Genomic DNA, 15,249 nt, shown 5'->3' with positions numbered 1-15,249 from the left:
GGGAACACCTGAGTTTGGGTGAAATTACACTTTATTGTGGTTAATTACTGGATGTTAAAAATGATTCATTAAATATAACTTCGAGTGGAGGGAAGAGGTGGGCAGGGGAGGTAAACAGTGTCTACATCAGTCACTGTTAACCAACAGAGCTGTAATAACTGGGAAGGACTAGAAGTAAGAGCTCTTTCTGGGATGTTCCTCATGGTGGTAGGATTAGGCGGCCATCAAAGGAATGATATAAACCAATAGAAAGAGGTCTCCAAAGATAAGAATAGTCATAATGGAATATATAGTTGAATATCACCAATCAGGTGCCATTACAACAGAGGAATACATTCTGATGAATATTTCAGAGCCAAAACATGATCCACCCCCACCACAAACATTTCAGTCTCTCTGACTCTCACTCCCTGTAGTCACAGTGAAACAGTGGAAGACAGCAGTCTGGTTATGATGATCCAAGAGATGTGGGTGATGTAAGAATGGATTAATCCTGATCAGAAATCCTATTTTCCTGCATGGTCTTCTCAATCCAGGAAATGTAATTCTTTACTTTAGTGTAGATCCCATAAGTACCACATTTGGGTCCCCAGGACACCAGGCCAGCCACATAGAATTTGGTGTTCTCTTCATTAGGGACCTGTACAGCAAAGGCCCCACCACTGTCCCCATCACAACTATCACTCCCTTTCTCTCCTCCAGCACAAATCATGTTATTGGTAAAACGGAAGGTCCTGATATCTACTCTGGGGTCTTCACTCTCTACTGATTGACACTTTTCCAGGGGAACCACAGGTAAACTTGCCATTCTAAGTCTAGCAACAACATTACGTTCGTTTGATCGGCCCCAGCCTGAGATCAGCCCCAGGGTCCCAAAGTTGAGGTCATAGTCCGGTGAACTGTCTGGCAGGCATATGGGAGAAACATTAGGCCCCAATTTCACTGGGTCCTTTAGGCGCACCAGCGCAATGTCATTGTCAAAATTTGTCCTTGTCTGTCGCTCACCAACAGGCTTCCAGCCCGGATGGATAAAGACACGATCAGCAAGGAGCATCTGGGCCTTCTGTAGAGCTACATTACGAACCCCGGTGGTTCCCATGTACATAATAGGGTTGGAGTTGCTCTCTAACACATGGGCAGCGGTTAACACCCAGTTTTCATCAATGAGGGCTCCACCAGCTCTTGGGTTCTGAAAGAAAACTTGCCAAGGGAAACTGCTAATATCTGTCTCTTCGCCCCCAAAAATCCTCCCGGCTCCTACAGATTTCTGATTGCGAACTCCACAGACTAGAGAACAAAGAATAAGTTAGCAAAGTACATTATTAAAAAGATATTGGCCTCAAACTGAAGCCCAAGCACTCTCATCCTATTACCAGCCTATAATGAAGACTTTTCAGACCCTATATTTTATCCTTTTCCTCAGGTAGACAGGGTTTCACACAAACTGAAAGTACTATGAATTACTCCCACCAACAACTGGGTAAAGAGAAAGGCGCTGGCTCCTGATCACTCTTGACTATAGGTTGGTTTCTCTGCCAAAACCATGGCTCAGCTTAGATGATGTGATGAAGAGGGAAGAACTGGCTTATCTTTTCTCTGCCCACACCCCCTTGTTGCCCCATTTCCTATTGATTGCTGGGAAATACAGTCCCTTTACCTTCTACTCACTGCACCAGGAGCCCCATTTGATTTCAGCTGATGGCCTACATCTAAGCCCTTCCCTCCCTAGCCTAGCTGGAGGCAGCTGTCCTTTACCCCCGGTTCCTTCTGCATAAGAAAGCAATTTAATCACTGCTGTGGAATTTGGGGGTAGGTAGCTTGTAAGGCTGAATTATTCTGATAGGAAATAATTTTATGATAGTTATTTCTAGCCCCTCCTTCACTCTGAGTCATGAAAAAGTACAGTAAGCTAGCTAAGTAATATGTGACATGGATAATAAAAGTAATGACCCCACCAAACAATAATTAAGATGCTTCCTGATTGGGTGAAAGTGAGTCTAGGATTGGAAGAATTAAGCAAAGATGAAATAAGACCTTTTCTTCTCTTGGCCCATGGGTAGTGGACTCTAAGTTTGAAATGAGGCACACGTTATTCATTGTAGACAACGTGCTTAACTATATAGTTTTCTGTTACAAGAGAAGGTGTCTATGGGAAGGAGACAGTACTGGGAAATTATGTTTTTAAAAATCAGTTAAATAAAGGATGAAAAGTTAAGAAGGGAAGAATGAACAAATGAGCTTGCTCCATAAAGTCAAGGTAGGTAAATCCCAAAATTGGCTAGGGGAATGAGAAATATTTATTTTGTGAATATAGACAAAATTTTAGTTTGGGGCCACAAAGGGAGTCCATAGCTGTGGTATAGGGCTTCTGACCTAAAGAAGCTCATGGGTCATACTATTCCTCGAAGGGAGCTTTAATTGAGATTGAGCTAGAAAACTCAGGTACTACTCGGTCTAAGTTTATGTATATTGACTTTACACATATTTACACATAATTGCCTGACCCTGTCGAATTGTCCATGGATTTGTATATTTCCTTTTCCTTTGCAAATAAACCTAGTATTTTTATGGTTTCAAGTGTGTAGAGACATAGATAGAAGGGATAAGGGAATAGAAGGGAAAGGGGGAACTAGGTGCTAGAATTGGACACCCAGACATGGAGGCAGGGAAGGAGGATATAAGTAATTGAGCTTTGGGTATAGCATATCTCTAATGCTAAGAAAGACCCAAGAAGCATCAGTAAGACCTATGGCCCAGAGTTCCATCCTTAACAATCTTATCATGTGTGTTTACACCTAGATTTTCTGTGGAAAAATTAGCCTGTCCACCTGATCTAGTATTTGATTATGGCTTCCTTGTACCTTTACATTTCAGTTGCTAGCTCTGAATCTTTATCCAGGGGTACTTAGACTGCCATCTATAAACTTGGATGGGAAAAATTATATCTCTATTCCAAAATAATAGCATTCCAAAATAATTTCCCTTGTACTTCTAGTATTTTGTGTATTTCAAAATGCTTTTCCATTTGGCTTTATAATGAAATATAAATTTTGACTTTCCCAGTCTGCCAAAGGGGTCCATGACACAAAAAGTTAACAACTCTTGCCAAACTTGTAATACCAGCTCTAATCTTGATTTTGATTCCAACACTCACCCTTACTAGGTGACATCATAGATTTAGATCTGGGAAGGACCACAGAGGCCATCTAGTCCAACCCCTTCTTTGTACAGGTGAGGAAACTGAGACCAGAGAAGTGAACTGAACTTGTTCAACGTCGCACAAGATAGTATAAACATCAGGATCAGGATTTGAACCCAAGTCCACTTAACCTCTATTTGCCTCAGATTCTTCAACTGTGAAATGGAGTTCACAATAGCACCTACCTTGAACAGTTCTTATGAGGATCGGATGAGATGGTATTTGTAAAAAGCTCTTAGCACAATGCCTGGCCCATAGTAGGTGCTTTATAAATGCTAATTTTCTACCTTTTCCTTCCATTCTCTGACTTCAGATCCAGCACACTTTCCACTATATGGACCACTGTGACTCCCATAGACCCATTTACTCTGACCCTCCCCAGAAGCACCGGAATTCTCACAGCCTAACACAGTCAGCATGTCACTGGGCCAGACTCTCATGGTCCCAAAGTTTCTAGACTTTCTCTCCCAGGTGATAATTCATTGTAGCACCAACAGGCTCATTTTTCCAAACAGAAGTCACAGACAGAACATGAGAGAATCCCTGGAGCCATGAGACACTTTGCAGTTTCTTCAAGTAAGCTGTGCTAGGGCTCAATTCTTCCATCCTCCCTCCACCCACCATCTTACTTTTCAGCACAGTTATTCCCCATCCCCAGCACTCTTTTACCTGCCACACATTGAGGCAGCTCCATGCCCAGCACCTCGTTCACCCAGGTCCCATTGGCAGCACAACGATATTCCCCTAAAACCAACAAGGAAGGCAGAGCCGTGTCAATACCGAATCTCCTCATTAAAGCTCCAGGCTCCCTATGGGGTAGGCATTATAAAGACAAGGACCACAGCACAAGCACCTGGCCCCACAAGAGGAAGGTCTAGAGTCTAGACATTCAACCTTCTGCAGACTCTGGGCTCAGGAAAGGAAAGTGATTGGAGATTTTCCCCTGACATACCAGTCAGTATTCCTACAGCCAGATGCGGATCATAGGGGAGGGAAAGAAGAAGGGGAGGCATTGCATTGTGATGAAGGCTGTGATCATACTTGATGCAAAAGGGGAAAAGGTAGTCAGATGTTTTGTGTCTCATGTTACGCTACATAAAGAACTGCAAAGACCAGACTGTCCTGCAAAAAGGGCTTTTCAGTCAAGAGTAAGGGTGGTTTGCAGTCATAGGCATTTGTCTATATATCCTTGGGCTTCACATCAAACAACTTAATCAGAATATGATTAATGACGTCAAGAATATTATAAGAACAGATTCGTATTCCAAGTAGGAAGCTGGACTAGAAAACTCCAAGTTCCCTTAGAATTCTAAGATTCTATACTTCTATGAGTCTTTGAACTGATCTGAAGGACTCCAGTTCTTTTGCCTTTTGTGCCTAAACTTTTTTGAGGGGGAGGCAATGGGGGTTAAGTGACCTGCCCAGGGTCACATAGCTAGTAAGCGTCTGAGGCTGGATTTGAACTCAGGTCCCCCTGACTCCAGTGCCTATCCACTGTGTCTCCTAGCTGTACCACCTAAACTCCTTAAAAAAGCTTCCTTCAAGTCCCAACTAAAATCTCAGCTTCTGTGTGAAGCACTTCCTGATATCCCTTAATGCTAATACCTCCTCTCCATTGATTATCTTCAATTTCTATTGTTTGCACAAAGTTGTTTGCGTGCTGCCTCCCCCTATTGTAAACTCCTCGAGGGCAGACAACACCTTTGCCTTTTTTTATATCCCCAAAGCTTAGCACAAAGTCTTGCGTGCAGTAGTCACTTAATAAATGTTTACTTTGACTTGACCAACTGATTGTTCCTAAATAAGAATTATATTCTAAGACAGTGGAGAAAACAGCGACATAGTCAAGAACTCACAGGATTGAAAGATCGCAGATTTGTAGCTGGAAGGAACCTATGAGCTCACCAAGTCTGACCCCCTCATTTTACAGATAAAGAAACTGAGGCAGAGAGAGGTTAAGTAACTTGCTCTGGGTCACACAGCTAGCAACTATCTGAGGTTTGATTTTAACCCACGTCTTGATCTCCAACCTAGTGCCTCATCCCCTATATCCCTATGCCTCCCCTCTGCCCTTTCAATTCCAAGAAAAACCTACCTTTAATGTCTTCATTTTTACTACTTCTATCCCAAAGGAAAAACCTACCAGTTCCTTCAGTCTTCATGTAATAATATGGTTCACTGCAGGTATATTGAGTCACAGCCCCAAACAAGGTATCTTCTGTATTGTCTGCTGCCCCATTTTTAATGGGTTCGGGAGAGCCGCAGTCCACCGCTACAAAGGGAAAGTCAGGACGAGGGTCATCAGGGTAGTCTCCCTCCCCCAGCAATAGTCATGACACCAACTCTACCCCTCCATCCCACAGACTGCACTGCCTTTTGAAGTCTTCAAATATCTCTGAGATGAGCCTTCCCTATTCTCCTATCATGTGGATATCCTATCTGGTTTTCCTTATGCTAGCCCCACTGAAGAATAAAACCTTGCCGCCCAAATAATCATTACCCTATTAAATGTCTCTCTCTCTCTTGCTTGCGATGTGCTGGGGTAGTAGAAACGGATACTCATGACAATCCCATTGCCCTTCTGTGTTTCACCTAGCCTAGGGTCAGTTCTGTCCTATAGCCCAATAAAGTCTCTGTGTCTAGATGCCTAAAACCAATCCATCTCCTCTTCTAATCTGAGAGAAAGCAGTTATATACCCTCGGTCCCATTTTGGAGAATATCCCACTCCATCACCTACGTTTGCATTTTAGGTTGGAATTACTCCACTGCCCATTACTTTGACAAGAAGAATAGAAGGATGTTGAGCTGACTTTTCCCTAAAGAATAACAAAAACAACCATTAACTAGGAGGGATGTGGGGAAGTCAGAGTACCAGAAGGAGTCCCATCCTTTTAACAAGAAGAGACCCAAAGCAGCCCAGATCAGTTGATTTCCATCTGAAGTCAGAGAATGGAATGCTAAATAAACAAAGGAGCAGCAGAAGTAGGGGGAGCTCAGTCTCTCCCAAGGAGAGCTTAAATACCCAGAGGAAGCATGCTTGGGCTGCCCCAGCTGTAAAAGAAATGTCTATGCCTTCTTTAGAAACAGCTGTGGAGGCTTAACACTTGGAAAAGACTTGGTAGTGACTGCCTTGAATGGAGGGAAGGGGACAAGGGACAGCCCCTCGAAAGCAGCTTACCTCCACCACTTCAAACCCTTCCAGACAAGTTATCTTCACAGTGTCCTTATACACATATGTGGCCTTTACAGGATCCTGAACAGAGTTGGCTGTGAATTCTTTAGGACATGGCATTGCTTTAGGAGGAAAATGATGGCAAGAGAAAAGAAAACATCAATGAACAAAAGGTTTGAGAATCGCCTGTCTTTAAAATGACACATTTCTCTCATCTATTTGCTTTATTTAATAAAAATATACTTCTGCAGCAATTAAAGGGAGCCATAGTCCACAACTATGAAATACTTTTTTTACAACTCATTACCTCCAAAGGTAGTGTTCTATTATATTTCCCCTGTTGCAGATGATGAAACTGAGGCCCATAGAGGTTAGTGATTTGACAGAGGACACACAGTCTATTAAGCGGCACAGGAAGGAATGGGCTCCATATTGCCTGTCATTATCACCTTGTTATCTGTCTAATAACCAAACATCACTTTGTGAATCCAATCCATGCAATTTGTCTTTCTACCATCTTAGCTAATAAAGCAATCTAATCCAACAGCTCAATTCTATTCCATAAACACTTAGGTGCCTGACTTCCTGCCTTAATTCATCCAACATTAAGTATAATTTCAATGTCTATGTTCTTCTATAAAATTCTGCTATTATATCCCCCCATCATCTGTTCTCTCTCATGTACCCACCATTCCTCTTTTCTGGTACCTGACGTGTCAAATGGGTAACTGTCTAAGAGAATCTAGCATCACTCTCCAAAGGCTCCTCATAGTTTGGTTTCATTTCCCATGATCTTTCATCCAGAATACAAACAAAAGGCATAAGCCGACAGGTAGGCATACCTGAGTAGGAGAACTACTGGATATTGAGGCATTTCCAGGATCACTTCAGGAGTTTGGAACTCCCACAAGAATTAAACAATTTTTGAGGATTTGAGAGAAAGACTACACTTTTTGGAGGTTACTCCTTAATCCACTTCAGGCTTTATATCCTTTCAGCATCCAATGTAATGATGTGTCTGTCTATACATTTCTCCCTATAAATGTGTCTATATGTCTATATATCTATTCCTCAGGTATCTGGCATAGGAATGTTACTTGGATGCAAGCACCCATAGGAACAGCTTCCATGGCTACTCACGATCTCCATAGTAACGGAGTTTCCAGCCCTTTTTTTGCCCTGTTTCATCAGTCTGGAAGATGATATCAAGAACATTGTCTTTGGTTTCAATTATTTGCTGCCCAGGAAATCCATTACCACAGTAGGGCCCAAACTGTTGACCTCCTGCAGTTAACTGAGAGAAAAAAATAAATGAGACTAAGTCAGGAGACAGAAAGGAAAGAAGGAAACGAAGCAGAGTAAGGCATAAAAAAATTAAACATGGTGTAATAGAGTTTATGCTACTCGCTACACTCTCTTAGAAGAGGCTAGGAAGCCTGCTCCTGGGAGACTTGGGATAATTTATAATGGAAGTCCCTTGGAAAGACATAAGCATGGGGAGGAAGTCTGTAACTAGTTCTATTTGGCTAAATATGTGGTTAGAATTAGTTTTGGCAGTCTTTTGCCTCTTTTTGTACCCCCAGTGCTTAGCAGAATGTCTGTCGCACGGTAGGCACCTAATAAATATCTGACTGCTTGATTAGGTAGCTGGAATTTGGAGATCCTCCAAAAGGTACAAGGGAATGGAGACCCAGGCTCATTTTTCTCTTAGGCTACTTTCTCTTCAGCTGTTCTCCCTTGCTTTGAGGGCTTTGCTGACTGCCCAGTGAGAGAAACTGCTGTGAGGAGAGAGGCTTTGGGTCTCCCTCCCACCCCAGGCCTAGATGTGGTCCCATGAAATGGGCCTTGATCTTTTGCTTTAGCATTTGTACTTTTCTGTTTTAGATGAGGAAACTGGAGATTCCAGTTTTGTGAGAGGTCATGAAAGGCATCTGGGCATCCTGGCATCTAGGTTTTGTGGCAAGTCCAGCATCAACACCCCACAGAGCAAGCCGTGATCTTCAAAAGTAAACTCTAGGACTTAACTTAGCAGTACCTGAGACGAAGTCTAATCTAGCAGCAGTGACTCATCTGGATGGGAACTCGGTGGGAACAATGAATATCATATAGAAAATATGCTGTGAGCCCACTTTCCCCAGAAACCGAGGTGGTTCGGGAAAGAGTATGTCCTTGTGGTATGGGGGGGAACATACTCATTTGTACTTTTGTCTTTTAAATGAATATCCCCTTCAAAAATCTGATTGGTGTTAAGTGGTTAAATGGAACTGGACACTTAATAGTCATGGGCAATTTGTCGGGGCGGGGGGGGTGTTATTGAGCCAGTGACAGTAGTGAAGAGACTCCCCAATACCTTCAGGAGACCCTCCAAAGTCCTGAGGAGGACATGTAGCTGGCCTGGCTGGCTTTTCAAGCTGGGAGTACACTTGCTACAATGTAAAAGAGGAAGAGAATGAAAGAAAAAGATGCAAGAAAAAAACTGAAGGAAGGAAGGCTCTGTTTTCAAGGGGGCAATCCTGCATGGAAGGAGAACAAAAGTAGTCATTCACCACGCACAAGCAGGCTGTCCGGACAGTATCCTTCTGAATCGGCCGCTTCCACATCAAAATCTTCTCTCTTAATAGTCACCACCACGTGGAAGCCCTTCTCCAAAATCACTCGATAGTCACAACGGGAGTTCTCAGGGTATAAACTGGGATAGTTAGGACTGGTAATCTCCCCAGTTAGATCAGTAAATATATTCCCACTGCAATTCACTTCAAAAGAGAGAAGGAAGAAAGGAGGAAATCAGCAGAATGGAAGGAAATCTTCTCATCTTCTATTAATCTTACTTTTATCAGTTGATCACCTTCCATTCAAAACAAATCCATGCCCCTAATTAGGATCTATATTCATTAATTTCCTGATAGCACATCATCAGCTAGAGTCACAATCCTCATTAAAGATGCCAAACCATAATGAGGTCCTGAATAATCTGCCTATGATAAGGGGAGAATCTTTCAAGGGCCTGAACCACCCCACGTTTGAAGGTTCTCCCTTAGGTAATATTCTAACTTTCTCCCTTGGCCTTGTTTACCCTAGGGTGTTGCCTCCCTACAAGTACTTAGAAATTAGAATACACACACACACACACCCCAAAATCCAGGTTAACTATAAGGGGTACGCTGTGGTGCAAACAAACGTCCTCACTCATGCTTCATATAATCCTGCATCCCAGGTGACTACCATTGTTGAATGGATGGATGGATGGATGGATGGATGGATGGATGGATGGATGGATGGATGGATAGATGGATGGATGAATGGCTCACCTCCACAATTTTTCATGTCATCATGGAGGAAGTACTCTGGAGGGCAGGAGCAGAAGTAACCACCAATATAGTTGTTGCAGAAATGACTACAGGGGGCGTCTTCAAAGTCCGTGCATTCATTTATATCTGAAAATAGGTAGGACAGGATGGAAGTTGGGAATGGAGATCTATATAAAAGAATGAGGTTTAACTAAAATCTACAAGATTAGGGTTAGTGTCTAACCCTGCATAGCAGGAAGAGATATTGCAGAACTACTTTACATGCTCTTTGATGCTGTCATGAGCTCCTCAGTCTGAAAACTACTGCCCCATCTTAATTCATACTATCAAGTCCCCTAGGGCTAGGAACAAATGTAGCACAGTGATGAATGAGTTTACAATGTCTGAGGTCTTTAGGTCCCAAATATATCTCAGGGAGAAGTATATAACACTAAAGACGACACCATAAAGATCAGATGCCCTGTTACAGTCTGTAGTAAGAAAATACAATTAGCAAATTTATTAGTGTGATAAAATAATACTTTATTTGATTTAATGAAACTTTTAAATGCCTCAAAGAAGAGTATCTTATATGAAAATATATTAGAACTTCACAAGTGTGTTTGAATGTCAAACTCATGTCTCACAGCAGAAACCCAAGCTAATTCAAGACTTTTATGTACTAATAGGAGTAATGGAGGTGGAACTAATTAATGATTTTCCTTTATAAAAATTATGAATAGAATCCCGATTCATGAACTTGTTATTAGTTCATTCATAATTTAGACACTTAAGTTGGAACGTTATAACAAGACACTGATGGGGAGATATTTGGCCATACCCACGGCAACATAGTAAGCAGCAAATCCTGTGAAACGCTCTTCATTTGAGAAGTCTGACTCAAAGATCACTTGGAGGCTGTTATATGGGACATGGTACTCTTTCACTATTGGAGAACTGGGGTTCTTGCTACTCTTCTGCCCACAGAGTACCCCTTCCACAAGGTCTCCTGACACGATCTATGAGAGAATTCAAAAGAACTAGGGAACCAAAGAATAGAAAATGATCTGAGATATAAGGACTCAAAATAAAGGGAAAGAAGGAAGAAGAACCAGATTTCCTTTCCCACAAGGTGTCTCCATTTTACAATCCCTCCCTCTACTTCCCTGCTCCAAGCCCTTAGTCTCAGGTCCTTCTGTACCTATACAATACCTTCACTGAATCATACTCGCAGTTGGCTGACAATTCCATGTCCAGATGAGTGAAATAGAGACGGATGCCATACCCATCAGGAACTGTGATGTTCCAGGTCTTCTGTGCATTATTGGGGTATGCCTGTGGGTAGTTAGGGGACAAAATTTCCCCATACATGGAGGTGTCCTCAGCCCATGTCAGGAATGCAAACAAGACAACACACCTAGAAAAAGGCACAGAGGGGTTGGCACTGTGAATTTTATCTTGAGAATAATAAGGAAGCAGGTAATGTCACAGGGAACAGGGAAAAGACAAGGATAGCCAGCCTTATGTCAGAAAGGAGAAAATGTCAGAGAAAATACGTCATAGTCAAGACCCCTTAGCATTTCTAGTGACTTGTGGCAAGATCAGGCTCTCTCAAGGGAATGGTAAGAGTAAAATTCAGACCCTATATTCAATTCAACAAACATTTAAGTGGTCATTATGAGCAAGGCACAGAAAATATAAGTACAAAAACAAAATAGTCTTTGCCCTCCAAGATCTTATACTCTACTATAACAAGGACCCAGGTTATATGAAATGAATGGGATGAACTAGATGGCTACTGTACTCTCTCAGAGCTGTATATTTATAATCCTGTGATCCTATGATCCTAGACCTTGATACAAGTAGATATAAGTTCATTTGAGAGAGGGAAGGCTGTGGTGACTAGGAGGGATATAAAAGCATCAGGGTGTACTACATATTTCTGAAGGACAAGGTCACCTGAAGTTAGTGTGGCATAATGAATAAAGTGACAGCCTATGAGTTGGCATAAAGTGAGGTCAAGTCCTGTCTCTGATATATGTAGACTATATGACCTTGGATAAGTCCCCAGGAAACTCTATGATTATAAATTTACTTTTTTTTTTTGGAGTCAGTTGGGGTTAAGTGACTTGCTGGATTTAAACTAAGGCCTCCTGACTCCAGGGCTGATGCGCTCTATCCACTGTGCCACCTAGCTGCCCCTCTAAGATTATAAATTTCATGACAGGCACCACTCAGCATCAGTTGAGTTTCCTCACCAGGATCACCTTAGATCAATTCAGTCATAGATCCAGAACCTCTTCCAAAAATAAAAGGTCACATAAGTAATTCCTCTGACTCCAAATGAAATATATTTATTAAGCACTGCATGGTAAGTATTTGTTGTTCAATCATGTCTGATGCTTTGTGGCCTCATTTGGGGTTTTCTCAACAAAGATACTGGAGTAGTTTGCCATTTCCTTCTCCAGCTCATTTTACAGGTGAAGAAACGGAGGCAAACAGGATTAAGTTACTTGCCCAGGGTCACACAGCTAGTAAGTGCCTGAGGCTGGATTTAGACTCACAAAGAGGAGTCTCCCTAACTCCAGGCCCAGCAATCTGCCCCATGGCAAGGGCTAGGGATACAAATACAAAAGCTCCCACCCTAAAGGAGCTTACACTCCGACTGGAAAGACAACACATATAGAGTAGTGATGAACAGAGAAGGGAGTTACAGACTGGGGAGCCAGAGGATTGTGAAGGAGCATCTATCTACAGCAGGACTAGCTATTGACACAGCTTTTCAGATCATAGGATCATAGACTGAGAACTGGAGAGAAAACTTAAAGGTCCTTCACATTTTACAGATGAGGAAACTGAGGTCCAGAGAGGTTAATTAACTTGTCTAAAGTCATAGAAGGAGTAATAATAAACCAGGGATTTAAACCTGTCATCTTATTCCAAATCCAGGACTTTTCTCTACCATAGTTTCTATACCACAGTTAATAGAATCTATAAAATACAAACTCCTTGAGAATAGGGAATAGACATTCATACCACCAGCATCTAGTAGTGTTTGGCAAGAAGTAGTTACTTAATACATATTTATTGAACTGAACTGTTGCAGAAGTTCCCAAGATTATTTGGCCTACTGCTCCCTTTAAAAAAGAAAAAAATTACTCAGTGCCCCTTTGAAATCTTTAACCTTTCAACAATTTTTTTTTTGAAATTTATGACATTTCAAAAAATATAAAATATTTTTAAATGATCATCTTAAATTTAATAATTATTGTAAATTTGTGGCTTTTCTCCTGCATTGAAATTTTGATGATGCAATATTGCATCATGTAACTGTATAGTACTGTAAACAAGTCATTACATGCATATATTCCTGCTGATACTGCTGGACTTCCTGACAAAGCACAGCATGCTCACCTGCCAACACTTGCTTGTTAAGACCTGTTGGCAGACTGGACCACTGATTAGTTATAACTTGCATTTTGCATGTTTATTTGGAAAATAATGTAATCACCAGAACTTTAACTTTGTTACACAACAGATAAGCACATACAAACAGTTTTTCAAAAATTTCTTTTTTTGTCTTCTTTCCTTATGCTCCTACCACCTCCTTATTTTTATTCAACACCCCCTAATTGCACCCGAGGCTACTACCACCCCCCTGGATCATTCCAGCACCCTCCGGAGGGCAGTATCACCCACTTTGAGAACCTATAAGGGATCCTAGGAGTGTTTGTAGGTCCCAGGAAAGGAGAAGATATGAAGAAACTGAAGAGATGAGGGGAGGTAAAGAGAGGGAGGAGAAAAGAGGAAGACAGAGAAGAGGTAGAGAGAGGAGGATAGCAAAATCAGGGAGGGGAAGAGGAAGGATAGAAAGAGAGGGAAGGAGAAAGACGGACAGAGTAAGCGTGAGAGAACTAGCAATGGGACAAGCTCCCAGAGGAGACAGGAAGGACACAAGCAGGACCGAAGTAGGACTTCTTGACCACTCACCATATGCCTGTTGATTTGACAGGTCCTGAGAAGCTAGACATCTCTCTGCTCTGGTTCTCTCCACCTCTGGACTTTGGAGCTCAGAGAAGAGATAGGTTTCACTGTATTTGAGTGAGTGAACCTGCTTTAGGAATGAGAGTCACCTGGAGTTCAATGACACTTTCATATTGACACCAACATTCAGGTTCTACCACGCATACTACCTATATTTTACCCACCTTCCACCTCTTTAATTCTAGACTTTTCCTTCTGTCACCTTTTGTTTCTTCCTTCTCCCAGCTTGACTGCTAAGATTGAGATCACTCTCTCCTAAGCAATATCTATTAATCAGTTCAGCTTTTCTCTCTATTCTTCAGCTTTTCTGTTACTCTGGCTCAAGTTTTATTACTTTCCTCATCCTCTATGCCCTCACAGCACACATTTACCCCTACCCAAGTTTAAAAAAAAGTCCCTTTATCATGAGGCATCTGGAGCATGTTCTCCCTGGATTTTTGACTCCTTGATTCACTTTCTCACATTAGACCATCTCTCTTCACTATATTTAATTATGGAATTCTAATGATACGTATCACTGTTGATTCCTTCAGGATCGAAATAAAGGACACCTTAAAATTTACCCCAGCCCTCTCTGCTAATCTGTTGGTGAAAGGCAGCCAAGTGGAAAAACAGCATTAGACAAACAAAAAACAAAAACCTTGCCTCCCATGTCTTGGATGGAAATGGAGCTGGATAGGTAGACAGGGAAGGAAAAATGGCAAAGTAACCAAAAGAAATTGTGGAAGAAGGAATGAGAACAAGGTTCTCTCTCATTTCTTGTTTCAATTTTTTTAGTATTTTCCTTCCAAACCATCCAATTGGAGGTATTCTCCATATTGGAGTTCCTATCATTTGTTTTTAAGGTTTTTACCTTCTGGAGCTGATGGGGAAGAACAGATCAGTTTCCCTTACTCCTGCAAGTAGGCATCCTGGAAGGCATGTGCAGACGAATACAGAGGGCAATCAGGGAGCTTAGTGCTCTCTCAGCCGGCCTCTCTGTCCTTCTGTGTCCTGTTTCTACCATTCCCCCACAATGTGCCTAGTTCTCAAATTCCCTGAGCTACACAAGGAGGGGCTGGGAGACCATGGAGCAGGAAGAAAAGGATTCAGTCTTGATCTTAGAGCTCCCTCTGCTTTTGGAACAGGCACTGCCCACTCCATCCTTGGCCCAAGCTCCTTTATTGAGGTCTGCATGGAGGACACAGATTTTTTTTAAAAGGTGGGGGGGAATTTTGTTATTGTGCAATCCTCTCTTCCCAGCCAAAGGGGGTGTAACAAAATGCATTTGCATGTAGTTTGGGGGAAATCACGTGGTTTGTGGGAAAAGGAGGGGAACGAGGAGTCAAGCCCAGCCCATAATAAATAGTTTTCTCTCCCATGGTCCAATTCAGCTATATACTAGAAAGGATATTCACCAAAACCTAGTTCAGAATTTCTTTTTACTTTTATTAAAGCAAGATGGGTTGCTGGGTATCAGGGTGGACACAGGCCTCATTCTGGTGCTTGTGACTGATTAGAAGCTTCAAGTCATGCAGAAAACATTCTAGTTAAGAGAAAGGAAAAA

The 15,249-nt window shown here is 42.0% G+C and overlaps 1 protein-coding gene across 2 annotated transcripts; it reads right to left on the bottom strand.

The window, feature by feature from the left end:
• Positions 1 to 13: 13 nt before the first annotated feature.
• Positions 14 to 14,819, bottom strand: C1S (complement C1s). Of its 2 annotated transcripts, none has more exons than XM_036761346.1 (12): positions 14,557 to 14,819; positions 13,650 to 13,773; positions 10,872 to 11,076; positions 10,501 to 10,678; positions 9,681 to 9,806; positions 8,926 to 9,125; positions 7,513 to 7,666; positions 6,379 to 6,494; positions 5,938 to 6,016; positions 5,343 to 5,471; positions 3,869 to 3,943; positions 14 to 1,287 (listed from the first exon to the last, which is right to left on the bottom strand). In XM_036761346.1, exons 2-12 carry the CDS (start codon positions 13,688 to 13,690, stop codon positions 488 to 490), a joined length of 2,103 nt encoding a protein of 700 aa, XP_036617241.1. In that variant the 5' UTR covers positions 13,691 to 13,773; positions 14,557 to 14,819; the 3' UTR covers positions 14 to 487. The 2 variants fall into 2 exon arrangements, with proteins under 2 accessions (XP_036617241.1, XP_036617242.1); XM_036761347.1 differs by having other exon boundaries at positions 13,650 to 13,770.
• Between the last annotated feature and the right edge of the window lie 430 nt (positions 14,820 to 15,249).

The sequence above is a fragment of the Trichosurus vulpecula genome, chromosome 5, assembly GCF_011100635.1.
Source record: "Trichosurus vulpecula isolate mTriVul1 chromosome 5, mTriVul1.pri, whole genome shotgun sequence".
NCBI lineage: Eukaryota > Metazoa > Chordata > Mammalia > Diprotodontia > Phalangeridae > Trichosurus > Trichosurus vulpecula.
This window is presented reverse-complemented; position numbering and strand designations above follow the sequence as displayed.